At 53.3% G+C, this 13,338-nt stretch overlaps 1 protein-coding gene and 1 long non-coding RNA gene across 2 annotated transcripts in view; one reads left to right on the forward strand and one right to left on the reverse strand.

Moving 5' to 3' along the window:
* PFAS (phosphoribosylformylglycinamidine synthase) overlaps positions 1–9,198 on the forward strand; it is a 20,533-nt gene extending 11,335 nt beyond the window's left edge. The window contains exons 12-28 of the mRNA XM_032138468.2: positions 1,807–1,880; positions 1,996–2,152; positions 2,462–2,523; positions 2,662–2,823; positions 3,095–3,220; positions 3,354–3,485; positions 3,779–4,009; positions 4,172–4,352; positions 4,440–4,523; positions 4,743–4,898; positions 5,115–5,234; positions 5,635–5,780; positions 5,910–6,117; positions 6,254–6,345; positions 6,433–6,547; positions 7,248–7,571; positions 7,669–9,198. Coding sequence (XP_031994359.1) covers positions 1,807–1,880; positions 1,996–2,152; positions 2,462–2,523; positions 2,662–2,823; positions 3,095–3,220; positions 3,354–3,485; positions 3,779–4,009; positions 4,172–4,352; positions 4,440–4,523; positions 4,743–4,898; positions 5,115–5,234; positions 5,635–5,780; positions 5,910–6,117; positions 6,254–6,345; positions 6,433–6,547; positions 7,248–7,571; positions 7,669–7,979 — 2,681 coding nt within the window. The 3' untranslated portion in view covers positions 7,980–9,198. The remainder of the gene's footprint in view (positions 1–1,806; positions 1,881–1,995; positions 2,153–2,461; positions 2,524–2,661; positions 2,824–3,094; positions 3,221–3,353; positions 3,486–3,778; positions 4,010–4,171; positions 4,353–4,439; positions 4,524–4,742; positions 4,899–5,114; positions 5,235–5,634; positions 5,781–5,909; positions 6,118–6,253; positions 6,346–6,432; positions 6,548–7,247; positions 7,572–7,668) is intronic.
* Positions 9,158–12,764, reverse strand: LOC131382006 (uncharacterized). Its single transcript, XR_009211140.1, has 2 exons — positions 12,606–12,764; positions 9,158–9,418 (listed from the first exon to the last, which is right to left on the reverse strand). It is a non-coding gene; the product is annotated as an uncharacterized LOC131382006 (long non-coding RNA).
* Positions 12,765–13,338: the final 574 nt, after the last annotated feature.

Genomic DNA, 13,338 nt, shown 5'->3' on the forward strand with positions numbered 1-13,338 from the left:
TTTTTTTTTGAGACAGAGTCTCGCTCTGTCCCCCAGGCTGGAGTGCAGTGGCGCGATCTCGGCTCACTGCAAGCTCCGCCTCCTGGGTTCATGCCATTCTCCTGCCTCAGCCTCTCCGAGTAGCTGGGACTACAGGCGCCCGCCACCACGCCCGGCTAATTTTTTGTATTTTTAGTAGAGACGGGGTTTCACCGTGGTCTCGATCTCCTGACCTCGTGATCCGCCCGCCTCGGCCTCCCAAATTGCTGGGATTACAAGCGTGAGCCACCGCGCCCGGCCTAATTTCTTTTGTATTTTAATAGAGATAGGGTTTCACTGTGTTGCCCAGGCTGGTCTTGAACTCCTCAGCTCAGGTAATCCACCCGCCTCAGCCTCCCAAAGTGCTAGGATTACAGGCATGAGCCACCGCACCTGGCCGAGCATGTTTTCATATACTAGTTAGCTATTTGTATATCTTCCTTAGAGAAACATCTATTCAGATCCTTTCCTATTTCTTTTTTCTTTTTTGAGATGGGATCTTGCTCTGTCACCTAGGCTGGAGTGCAATGGTGCGATCTCAGCTCGCTGCAACCTCCGTCTTCCGGGCTCAAATGATCCTCCCACCTTAGCCTCCTGAGTAGCGGAGACTACATGCTCCTGCCACCATGCCTGGCTAATTTTTGCTCTTTTTGTAAAGATTGGATTTCACTGTGTTAGCCAGGCTGGTCTCGAATTCCTGAGCTCAAGCGATCCACCCACCTGAGTCTCCCAAAGTGCTGGGAGTGTGGGTGAGTTCTCCCACAGTTTCTACCCTTGAGCCCCCAAGCTGCAGGACCCTTCCGCATCCAGAAGTTGCAGTGAGCCGAGATTGCGTCACTGCACTCCAGCCTGGGCAACAGAGCAAGACCCCATCTCAAAAAAAAAAAAGTTTTTAGTGTATAAGCCTTACTTCTATTGTTAAATTTATTCCTAATTATTTTTATTCTTTTTGATGCTACTGTAAATAGACATACATATTTTTGCCTTTTTCATTTTTCGCTTAGCAGTATATCTTGGAAATAATTTCATATTGATGAAGTCATATTACTTCATTACATTCCTATATTCTCTTTTTTTGGTGGCTTAGTCTTTCATTGTATAGACATACCATAGTTTACTTAATGAGGTCTCTGTTGTCAGCCTTTAGGTTATTTCATGTACTTGCTAATACAGACGTTACTGTGGTGTTTAATTTTGTAAGTAGGTGATTTTATACCTGTGCAAATAAATCAGCAGGATAACTTCCTCAAAGTGTATTTACCCAATCAGAGACTGTGTGCATTTGTCATTTTGGTTGTTATTGCCAAATCGTCCTCCGCAGTTGATACCAGTTTACTCTCCTATCAACCTAGTCAAGTGGTAAGGCTTCTGGGCTAGGCAGGGTGGCTCACGACTGTAATCCCAACACTTTGGGAGGCCGAGGTGGGCGGATCACCTGAGGTCAGGAGTTTGAGACCAGCCTGGCCAACATGGTGAAACCCTGTCTCTACTAAAAAAAATACAAAAATTAGCCAGGCACAATAGCGGGTGCCTGTAATCCTAGCTACTCAGGAGACTGAGGCAGGAGAATCGCTTGAATCCAGGAGGCGGAGGTTGCAGTGAGCTGAGATCACACCACTGTACTTCAGCCTGGGCAACAGAGCGAGACTCCATCTCAAAAAAAAAAAAAAAAAGGTGGTCAGGCTTCTCCTCCCTAACATCAGCTTCCTCTGTGCTCATGCTGCCTTGCTTTCGAGGCCTCTTCTCGTGGCTTCCCCGGTGTTCTGATTCTGCCTTCCCTTCTTACAGGCATGGAAGTTGTAAAGGTTGGAGGTCCCGTCTACAGGATTGGAGTTGGAGGTGGAGCTGCTTCATCTGTGCAAGTGAGTGGGAATTGCTAAAGGTGCAGAATCCTTGATATAACCGGGCCCCAGGCATAGGGGAGCATACAGGAGCTTCCAGCCTCGCTGAGCTGAGCTATGCCATATATGCCCCCAGGTGCAGGGAGATAACACCAGTGACCTGGACTTTGGGGCTGTGCAGCGAGGAGACCCGGAGATGGAACAGAAGATGAACCGTGTGATCAGGGCTTGTGTGGAGGCCCCCAAGGGAAACCCCATCTGCAGCCTTCATGATCAGGGCGCTGGTGGCAATGGTGAGGAAAGGACTTGGAACAAGAGACCGGGCCTGCCTGGTATCCTGCCAGGTTTGGTTTAGGGAGAGGTATCAGGAATCTCCAACCAACCACCCAGCTCTGGGTCCCATTCTCCATGCTCTGTACATTCTAGACAGGTTCAGGGTTGGAAGGGTGGAAGCCTGCTGCCGTGGGATGATTGGTGGTGAGGGTGGGGCAGCAGTTGACACAGGAACACACCGAATTACAGGCTCCTTTGGAGGCCAGGGACTGCCCTTTGTTGCCTGACCACCACTAGGTCACTGCTTCTCCTTGCAACTCTCTCACCAGGCAATGTCCTAAAAGAGCTGAGTGACCCAGCTGGAGCCATCATTTACACCAGCCGCTTCCAGGTGGGTCTCGTCCCCTGAAGTCTGGCATTTTCCCACCCCTGCCAGCCCCAGCCGGCTCCCACCCATCTCTCTTGCAACAGCATGAGACGTGGGAGTGCCCACTGGCCCTTCTCTTTCCTCCCCGCCGTGGCTGTGCAGCTTGGGGACCCAACCCTGAATGCCCTGGAAATCTGGGGGGCTGAGTACCAGGAATCAAATGCACTTCTGCTGAGGTCCCCCGACCGGGACTTCCTGACTCGTGTCAGTGCCCGTGAACGTTGCCCGGCTTGCTTCGTGGGCACCATCACTGGAGACCGGAGAGTGAGTTGGCCCAGGGAGTTGGGAGCAGACACTGGGGCAGACATGAGCCACCCGGGTATGGGCTAGAGGGAGAGCTGTCAAGGGACAGAGACGAGAGGAAGACGGGAGGTAGTGGCAAACAAGCTGTGGGGAATGTAGGATCCAAGGAGGGGCAGGGACTCAATATGGAAACCAAGGAGTGGAAAGCACATTTGTGCCCTGATTTCTAGGAACATTCCCTGCTGGTGTTCATAGTCTCATCCCCTCTGGGTGGGGTCCCTGTGGTCTACAGATAGTGCTGGTGGACGATCGGGAGTGTCCTGTCAGAAGAAATAGCCAGGGGGATGCCCTCCCGACACCCCCGCCAACCCCTGTGGACCTGGAGCTCGAATGGGTGTTGGGCAAGATGCCTCGGAAGGTATGTGGGGTTGGGGGGATGAGTTTCTCCTGTGGTCCTCTCCACACCACCCTTTACCCTACGTGCACTTTGTCACCTGTGTGCCCAGCCCACCCCAGGTGCTCACACTTGCCTGTCGCTGTCTGTGTTGCAGGAGTTCTTCCTGCAGAGGAAGCCCCCTGTGCTGCAGCCTCTGGCCTTGCCCCCAGGGCTGAGCGTGCGCCAGGCTCTGGAGAGGGTTCTGAGGCTGCCTGCCGTGGCCAGCAAGCGCTACCTCACCAATAAGGTCCTCCCTGCACCCTTCTTCTGCCCCCTGCCTCCTTCCTCCGCTCAGCCTCCTCTGCCCTCCCACCCCTAGAAACTTCTGTGGGGGTTTTTGCCTGGCCCTGGGGGAAGCAGCAGGGGCAGGGCAGCCACCCTGATGGCCTGGTCTCCCTGCTACCCACCTTCTGACTAGAGCTGTTGTCTGCACTGGGGGAAAGACAGGCCTCCCACTGCCCTGGGTCCCTTGGGGGCATGTGCGGGAGCACAGGCTGTCCCTGTCCCTTGCTCTCTTGCTAACCCCACCTGGTTCCACAGGTGGACCGCTCCGTGGGCGGCCTGGTGGCCCAGCAGCAGTGCGTGGGGCCCCTGCAGACTCCTCTGGCAGATGTAGCGGTTGTGGCACTGAGCCATGAGGAGCTCGTAGGGGCTGCCACAGCCTTGGGAGAACAGCCAGTCAAGAGCCTGCTGGACCCAAAGGTCGCCGCCCGGCTGGCCGTGGCCGAAGCCCTCACCAACCTGGTGTTTGCTCTGGTCACTGACCTCGTGGTGAGTTCTCCCACAGCTTCTATCCTGGAGCCCCCGGGCTTCAGGACCCTTCCACATCCATCTGTAGCCCTTCATTTCATGTTGCAACCTCCCAGTCCCCCTGCACCCCTGGCCTCTCCACATCTCTCTTCCCCTCTAATGTTGTGCCTCTGCCACCCCCAGGATGTGAAGTGTAGCGGGAACTGGATGTGGGCAGCCAAGCTCCCAGGGGAGGGCGCAGCTTTGGCCGATGCCTGTGAGGCTATGGTGGCAGTGATGGCAGCCCTGGGTGTGGCAGTGGACGGTGGCAAGGACTCCCTCAGCATGGCTGCTCGGGTTGGCACTGAGACCGTGCGGGCTCCTGGTGAGGTGTGGGAGCCCCAGGGAGGGGAGGAGGAGCTATGGAGCTGGGTTGGCAACTCATTCCTTTGGACTCCTCCTTGCTCTCCAGGGTCACTGGTCATCTCAGCCTATGCCGTCTGCCCAGACATCACAGCCACCGTGACCCCAGACCTCAAGCATCCTGAAGGGAGAGGTATGGACATGGCCCCATCCTTTGTGATCTTTGCTTGTGTGATCTTTGCTTGGCTCCTGCTTTGTGAGTGCTGGGTCCCCATCTCAACACTGGGCTGTGGTGTTTTCTGGGACTGATTGTCTAGGTGTCTCACCACATGCTGAGAACAGCAGTGCTGTGAGCACCTCAGGGACGGGTCCTCCTGAGCTGTTCTCCCCTCACCCCTCTCCGTCTCCCCAGGCCATCTGCTGTATGTGCCTCTAAGCCCTGGGCAGCACCGGCTGGGGGGCACGGCTCTGGCCCAGTGCTTCTCCCAGCTCGGGGAACACCCTCCAGACCTGGACCTTCCTGAGAACTTGGTGCGGGCCTTCACCATCACCCAGGGGCTGCTGAAAGGTAAGTGAAGACCCCTCGGGAGATGGCGCACGGGGTGCCAGGCGTGCAGCAGGCGTTCACCAGCTGAGCAGTGGGGCAAAAGGGACTCCAATGGACGATGTACCCCAGATCCCCTGACATTCTAACACACACTCTTGATGGACTGACTCCAGAAGGTGGGGCGGGGCTGTCAGGTTTGGGACCCGAGGTTGCTGAGCTTTCTTCTCCTTCCTCCAGACCGCCTCCTCTGCTCAGGCCACGATGTCAGTGACGGAGGCCTCATCACATGCCTGCTGGAGATGGCCTTTGCTGGAAATTGTGGGCTACAGGTGGATGTGCCTGTCCCTGGGGTTGATGGTAAGGAACCTGGGGTCTAGTCTCAGGCCTGGGCTGCCTTCTCCACCCTGCAGACCCCATTTTCAATATATCAAAGAGTGGAGTGCCCTCCAATCCCCTTTCACTGAGTCTTCCCCGACTAGCTTTTCTGTGCTGTCTCTCTGACAGCTGAACTGGATGGAACTGGCTGACACCCGCCATGTTCCTGACTGCACCCCTCTGAGACTTCCCATCCCTGAGATGTCCATGATGAAACATCCTCAGTCCTGCGCTCCCAGCCCTCATCCTCCCTGATCCCCACCCTACTCTCTGGCTGCATCCCTCTGACCCCCGCCCTGGCCCTTCCTGCATTTCCCTGATCCCTGCCCCAACTCTCTTGGCCCTTCTTGCATCCCCCTGACTCCCCCCATTGCTCTCCCAGTCCTGTCTGTGCTGTTCGCTGAGGAGCCAGGCCTCGTGCTGGAGGTGCAGGAGCCAGACCTGGCCCAGGTGCTGAAGCGTTACCAGGATGCTGGCCTCCACTGCCTGGAGCTGGGCCACACAGGCGAGGCCGGGCCCCATGCTATGGTGAGGAAGTGAGGGAGAGAGCGGTGTGCAGTGGGCAGTCAGATTGGGGCGGCTGCAGTCCCTCCCTCTCCCACTGTGGAGGGGGCCTTCCTTTCTCCTAGCCCGTGGGAGATTTGTTCCTCTTCCTAGGTCCAGGTGTCAGTGAACGGGGCTGTGGTTCTGGAGGAGCCTGTTGGGGAGCTGCGAGCCCTCTGGGAGGAGACGAGTTTCCAGCTGGACCGGCTACAGGCAGAGCCTCGCTGTGTGGCAGAGGAGGAACAGGGCCTGAGGGAGCGGATGGGGCCCAGCTATTGCCTGCCCCCCACCTTTCCCAAAGCCTCTGTGCCCCGTGAGCCTGGTGAGGGAGTGTGTGCAGAGGCTCCGAGTCCTGGGGGCACTGAGCCTGGATGCCTGGGCCTGCCCTCGAAAAGGTGTCTGGGGAGTTGGGGTGGGGAAGTAACTTTCTGGCCCAAAGACACTTATTCTCCCCCAAGGTGGTCCCAGCCCCCGAGTCGCCATCTTGAGAGAGGAGGGCAGTAATGGAGACCGGGAGATGGCCGATGCCTTCCACTTGGCTGGGTTTGAGGTGAGCGGGGTAGGGAGCAGCTGGGGGTGGTTGTCTAGCCTCAGCTGCGTGTCCTCCCACCCATACTCCCCTTCACCACCTTCGCAGGTATGGGACGTGACTATGCAGGACCTCTGCTCTGGGGCAATTGGGCTGGACACTTTCCGTGGCGTGGCCTTCGTGGGCGGCTTCAGCTATGCAGATGTCCTGGGCTCTGCCAAAGGTCAGTGTCCAGGCTTCTGCCCACTCCCTTCCCCCACATTCCTGAAGAGGTGCCTTTAGCCCCCTCTTCCTGGGCTGGGGATTGGCCTCTCACTCCACCGAGCTAGGAGAGAGTGGGCCCATTCGTTCCGGGCCACATGCCAACAGAAGGCTGGTAGTAAATTTTTAATTTTTTCATTAAAAAAGTATATATATATTATTATTCAAAATATATATATATATTTAAAAATAACATATAGATATATTTTTTTGAGATGGAATTTCACCCTTGTTGCCCAGGCTGGAGTGCAATGGCACAATCTCGGCTCACCACAACCTCCACCTCCTGGGTTCAAGCGATTTTCCTGCCTCATCCTCCCGAGTAGCTGGGATTACAGGCATGCAAAAATACAAAAATTAGCCAGGCGTGGTGGCGGACGCCTGTAATCCCAGCTACTTGGGAGGCTGAAGCAGGAGAATCGCTTGAACCCAGGAGGCAGAGGTTGTAGTGAGCCAAGATCATGCCACTGTACTCCAGCCTGGGTGACAGAATGAGATTCCACCTCAAAAAAAAAAAAAGAAGGAAAGGAAGGAAGGAGGGAGGGAGGAAAAAGGAAGAAAGAAAAAAGAAAAGAAACAGAAGAGCAGTTATGCCCCTTCATTCCCAATTCCCTTTTCTGAAGTCCTCCACGTCTCACCCTGACTTCCCTATTCCCTGCTAGGGTGGGCAGCTGCCGTGACCTTTCATCCCAGGGCTGGGGCTGAGCTGAGGCGCTTCCGGAAGCGGCCAGACACCTTCAGCCTGGGCGTGTGTAATGGCTGTCAACTGCTGGCTCTGCTGGGCTGGGTGGGAGGCGACCCCAGTGAGGATGCTGCAGAGATGGGCCCTGACTCCCAGCCAGCCCGGCCAGGCCTTCTGCTACGCCACAACTTGTCTGGGCGCTACGAGTCTCGGTGGGCCAGCGTGCGTGTGGGGCCTGGGCCAGCCCTGATGCTGCGAGGGATGGAGGGCGCCGTGCTGCCCGTGTGGAGTGCACACGGGGAAGGTCAGGCCCAAGGAAGGCTGGGGGAGGGCCCGAGGGTTGGGGGCAAGGGTGGGCATGAAGGACCTTGGCTCTCACTTCCCTCCTCCTTCCATCCCAGGTTACGTGGCATTTTCTTCTCCAGAACTCCAAGCTCAGATTGAGGCCAGGGGCTTGGCTCCACTGCACTGGGCTGATGATGACGGGAACCCCACAGAGCAGTACCCCCTGAATCCCAATGGGTCCCCAGGGGGTGTGGCTGGCATCTGCTCCCGTGATGGCCGCCACCTGGCTGTCATGCCTCACCCTGAGCGGGCCGTGAGGCCTTGGCAGTGGGCATGGCGACCCCCTCCATTTGATACTCTGACCACCTCCCCCTGGCTCCAGCTCTTTATCAATGCCCGAAACTGGACCCTGGAAGGGAGCTGCTGACTGGCCACAGGGGCTCACCTAAGTGGGTCCTGCCCCCTCCCCCATGACATTCAGGAGCACCCCATATTATTTCCAAAAATATCTTGGACAGACAAGGACCAAAATGCCAAAATCTCAGCGGACTCGATGATCTGCCTGCTGATGTTCCTTCCGCGGCTGTGTCTATTTTCGGTTCTGCTCTAACATGGCATGCCCTTTCTCAGCCCAGGAAACAGCATGTGATTCAGAGAAAAGAGCGACAAGGAAAAGTTAGGACCCCTGAGGTCCGAACAGAGGCTTCTGTTGCCTACTTCACAACACCCACCGATCACAGGCATGCATTTGCCTCCTTGACTCTGAGGGATGTTTTGCGCTCCCTTTTCTCATCACTGGGGTTTAGGGGGTGCTGACAAATTCAGCAATAGTATGCAGATCAGCCCCTCACCACCTCATTGTTCTCATTTGGAACTGGAACTTTCTGGATTTCTCTTGAAGTGCTACACTGCACTGAATGTAAGGAATTGTTGCTTGTGGAAGTTTCTCAGCGTTTCTGGCTGTCTCAGGGCTGGCCTCAGAACCCAGCATTCCTGTTATTTGCTTCTAAATTAGCAGCTCTCTTTTTCTTTTTCTTTTTTTTTTTTTTTTTTTTTTTTTTTGAGGCAGTCTCACTCTGTCACCCAGGCTGGAGTACAATGGCGTGATCTCGGCTCACTGCAACCTCTGCCTCCTGGGTTCAAGCAATTTTCCTGCCTCAGCCTCCCGAGTAGCTGGGAGTACAGGCACACACCACCACACCCAGCTAATTTTTGTATTTTTAGTAGAGACAGGGTTTCACCATGTCTCCCAGGCTGGTCTCAAACTCCTAACCTCAAGTCATCCGCCTGCCTCGGCCTCCCAAAGTGCTGGGATTACAGGTGGGAGCCACTACACCTGGTCCAGCAGCTCTGTTTCTGATAGAAGTGGTTGGCGCTCTCATCCCTAGATCCTAACCCTTTAGTATGCTGGAATTCTACTCTTCACTTAGTCCATTGACTGTTGTTGATTAGTTATTATTGCAAAGCACTGTCACCGGCCTCAGGGAGTTTATGTGTAACAGAATTAAAAATAATAGCTGTGTATAACACTTAAGCCATGCATGTGTGAGGTATTTTGTATGTATCTGAATTAATTCTCACTAAAATTCAGCAAAGGACTCGATAGCCCGTCCCCGCCTTTTTAATAAAGAATGAATGAAGGTTGACTGCATTGCCTGGGGTCCACAGATGGTGAGGGGGGTTGGGCTCACCCATACTACATCTGCATGCCGCCATCCTGCGTCTCACTTCCTGGAGGCAGTGTGTCGAGACATTCTGCTGGCAACTGTCTTTGCTTCCTTTGCTGTCTGTTGCTTCCTTTGCTCACAGGAATAGAGGTCCCTTCCTCATGACTGTTCTGTTGTACACCTCAAGTCAGTTGGCTCCCTAGAATGTTCAACATCTTGATAAAAGGAGTTTGCCTGAGAATGGAGACTATAATCCCATATCCCTGAGGGCTCGAGAGCTGGGCGGGGACGCTGAGCACTTCTGTGTGCTCCTGGTAGAGTAGCCACCCTGAGAAGAAACTGATAATGAAACAATGTTGAATGATGGCTATGGGGAAAACAACTATTTCAGAGATTTTTCTCATTGCTTTGCAAAGTGACCTACCCTGAGCAGTATGGGACTCCTCCGGATCATTTTTGACATTTGAATGTTCTTTCCTGACCTTTGGAAAGGATATATGTATGTCTTTCAAATTTATAGTATCGAACGTACAATTTGGGGGCTGGTACCAAGGCTTAGATATCAAGTTTATTAAGTGCTCGATGCAAAAGTCAAAGGATGGCATGCAAGGTAACCTCCTGGTTGGCTGTGATAAGTAAACTTGTGGATTTTGAAGGGGGAGCAGTGTCTGGTTTGGGTCGCAATGGCCAAGTAAGACCCACCCTCCTCAGACACTATCAAGACGAAGTCCACTGGCTTTTCATCCGTGTTTTCATCCAGTAGCCATGTAACCCTGTCCTTGCTGACCCCCACCCAGCTCCATTCCCACCCACCCACTCCCAAGGGCCCTCTGGTGAACCCTCCAGGCTAGCTCTCTGCCCCCTCCTTGCCTTCATGGAAAACCAGCTATCCTCTGAGAGCCACTTCTGCAGCCCCTCCAAGTGGTGGCTTTTCTTCTCAAACCTCAACCTCACGTATCTCATCTTCCCCAGGCTGGGGAGTCGGGGTCCTGGTACCACTGCCAGACTGTTGACCGAGTTCAAAGAAAACCCTGCCCACTGAGGCTCATGCCATTCTACTACATCCCTTTCACCCAATTCTTTTGTGTTCTACTGACTTCCCCGGTGCTCCCTGTGGGAGAGAGTGCCAATTCTTCAATAATTGATTCCTCTCCAGAAATAGAATGTTCCTGCCAGGTGCAGTGGCTCATACCTGTAATTCCAACGCTTTGGGAGGCCAAGGCTGGTAGATCACCTGAGTTTGAGACCAGCCTGGCCAACATGGTGAAACCCCGTCTCTACTAAAAATACAAAAATTAGCTGGGTGTGGTGGTGTGCGCCAATAATTCCAGCTTCTCGGGAGGCTGAGGCAGAAGAATTGCTTGAACCCAGGAGACGGAGGTTGCAGTGAGCCGAGATCACGCCACTGCACTTCAGCCTGGGCAACAGAGAGAGTTCATCTCAAAAAAAAAGAAAGAAAAGAAATAGAATGTTCCAGGGCCGGGCGCAGTGGCTCACGCCTGTAATCCCAGCACTTTGGGAGGCCGAGGAGGGTGGATCATGAGGTCAGGAGATCGAGACCATCTTGACTAACACGGTGAAACCCCGTCTGTACTAAAAGTACAAAAAAAATTAGCCGGGCGAGGTGGCGGGTGCCTGTAGTCCCAGCTACTCAGGAGGCTGAGGCAGGAGAATGGCGTGAACCCAGGAGGCAGAGCTTGCAGCGAGCAGAGATTGTGCCACTGCACTCCAGCCTAGGCGACAGAGCGAGACTCCGTCTCAAAAAAAAAAAAAAAAAAAGAAATAGAATGTTCCAGTATTTTAGCTGGGGTTGTGGCTGCTGAAAATAAAGATGACATCTCCCAGCTTCCCTCCCAGTTATGATTAAATTGTGGCCAATGGTAGAGAAAATGATGTATACAATTTCCAAGTGTTCTTACAAGAAGGGTACATTTTTCCCTTTATCCATTCTTGCTTCCTATTGTCTGGAATGCAGACACGACAGCTGGAAGTTCAGTAGCCATACTGAAGTAGCTTTGGGAATTGGTACCATGCAGAGCAACAAGATAGATAAGAGGAAGCCACTTGGGAGGCTGAGGTGGGAGGATCACTTGAGCCCAGGTGATTGAGGCTGCAGTGAACTGTGCTCATACCACTGCACTCCAGCCTGGGCAACAGAGCCAGACCCTGTCTCGAAAAAAAGATCAAAGGAGACTGGTTCTTCCGACACAGGAGTGCCATGAGGACAAGATAACACTGAATGTCTTGAGTGTAGGAAATGAACTTCTGTTTTGGTTTTTGCTTTTGTTTTTAATTGAGACAGAGTCTCGCTCTGTCTCCCGGGCTGGAGTACTGGAGTACAGTGGTGTGATCTCAGCTCACTGCAACCTCTGCCTCCTGGGTTTAAGCAATCCTCCCACCCCAGGCTTCTGAGTAGCTGGGATTATAGGCACGTGCCACCATGCCCAGCTAATTTTTGTATTTTTAGTAGAGACGGGGTTTCGCCATGTTGGCCAGGCTGCTCTTGAACTCCTGACCTGAAGTGATCTGCCTGCCTCAGCCTCCCACAGTGCTGGGATTATAGGTGTAAACCAAAGCACCAGCCTATCTTGTTTAAGCACTATTAATTTTGGTGTTTTCCATCCCTTGTAACTAAACCTTACCCTATGCAACCACTCCTAACTCCCTCTCATTCTTTAAGGGTATTAGGCCCTGGTTCCCTGTCTTGTGCTTCACCTCAGCCCCTTCTGTTATCCTGTATCCATGTCAGTGACCATCCAACACTCTGAACTTTTCTACAGTGACCTTCATTCCACCTCAGCTAACTATCCCACTTGGATTTTATCATCACCCAGGATCGGCTCTGTCTCCAAACTTATTTATGCAGGTGTCCTGTTTCCTTCCAACTTTTTTTTCTTTTTCAGATGGAGTCTCACTCTGCCGCCCAGACTGGAGGGCAATGGTGCGATCTCGGCTCACTGCAACCTCCACCTCCTGGGTTCAAGCGATTCTCCTGCCTCAGCCTCCCAAGTAGCTGGGATTACAGGCATGTGCCACCATACCTGGCTAGTTTTTGTATTTTTAGTAGAGATGGGGTTTCACCATGTTGGCCAGGATGGTCTCAAACTCCTGACCTAAGTGACCTACCCACCTTGGCCTCCCAAAGTGCTGGGATGACAGGCATGTGCCACCGTGCCCGGCCCTTTCCTTCCATCTTGCTTCTTTATCCACAATACTCTGAGATTTCAAAGTAATTAGGACCTCCAGTGCAATAATTACTTTACCCCAATCCATTGCTCCTTTTCTTTCTTCCCTCCTTATCCAGCTTCCAGTAACAGCCTTTCCAAAGCCCCTTCACTTGAGCTATGACCTTTTCATCATACCCATTTCGCAAACTCCCAACCTACCTGCGTTCTCTTGAGAAAGCCAGACAGAGCAGTTTCTCTCGTAAGTTCATCATTAACCACCTATGGGGAAACAGGGAATGGGAAGGAAAAATGGAGATGAAAGGTTAATAAGAAAGTGCCCAAGTGGGCCTTTGTTGATACAATGTGCCATGAACCAAGGGTCATGATGACCTTAGTTCTCTAAACCTGAGGTCTAAAAGCAAAAACCATTTACAACAACATACACACCTAGTGATCAAGTCCTTCCTTTGGGTTTCAGCTGGGTCAATAGCGCTGCTCAAATCCTTTGTGAGAGGTTACTTCAGTAGCACCACATACCTCCCTTTTCAGCCCAAGTCTCTGTTGTACTTTATTTTTCACCATTGCAATCAATGAACTGTGAACTGTTTTTATTTATTTAGAGATGGAGTCTAAGGCCGGGCGCGGTGGCTCAAACCTGTAATCCCAGCACTTTGGGAGGCCGAGGTGGGCGGATCACGAGGTCAGAAGATCGAGACCATCCTGGCTAACACGGTGAAACCCCGTCTCTACTAAAAATACAAAAAATTAGCCGGGCGTGGTGGCGGGCGCCTGTAGTCCCAGCTACTCGGGAGGCTGAGGCAGGAGAATGACGTGAACCCGGGAGGCGGAGCTTGCAGTGAGCTGAGATCGCGCCACTGCACTCCAGCCTGGGCGACAGACAAGAGATGGGTGCAGTAGTGTGATCTCAGCTCACTGCAACCTCCACCTCCCA

This window comes from Hylobates moloch, unplaced genomic scaffold (assembly GCF_009828535.3).
Source record: "Hylobates moloch isolate HMO894 unplaced genomic scaffold, HMol_V3 SCAFFOLD_19, whole genome shotgun sequence".
Classification (NCBI taxonomy): Eukaryota; Metazoa; Chordata; class Mammalia; order Primates; family Hylobatidae; genus Hylobates; species Hylobates moloch.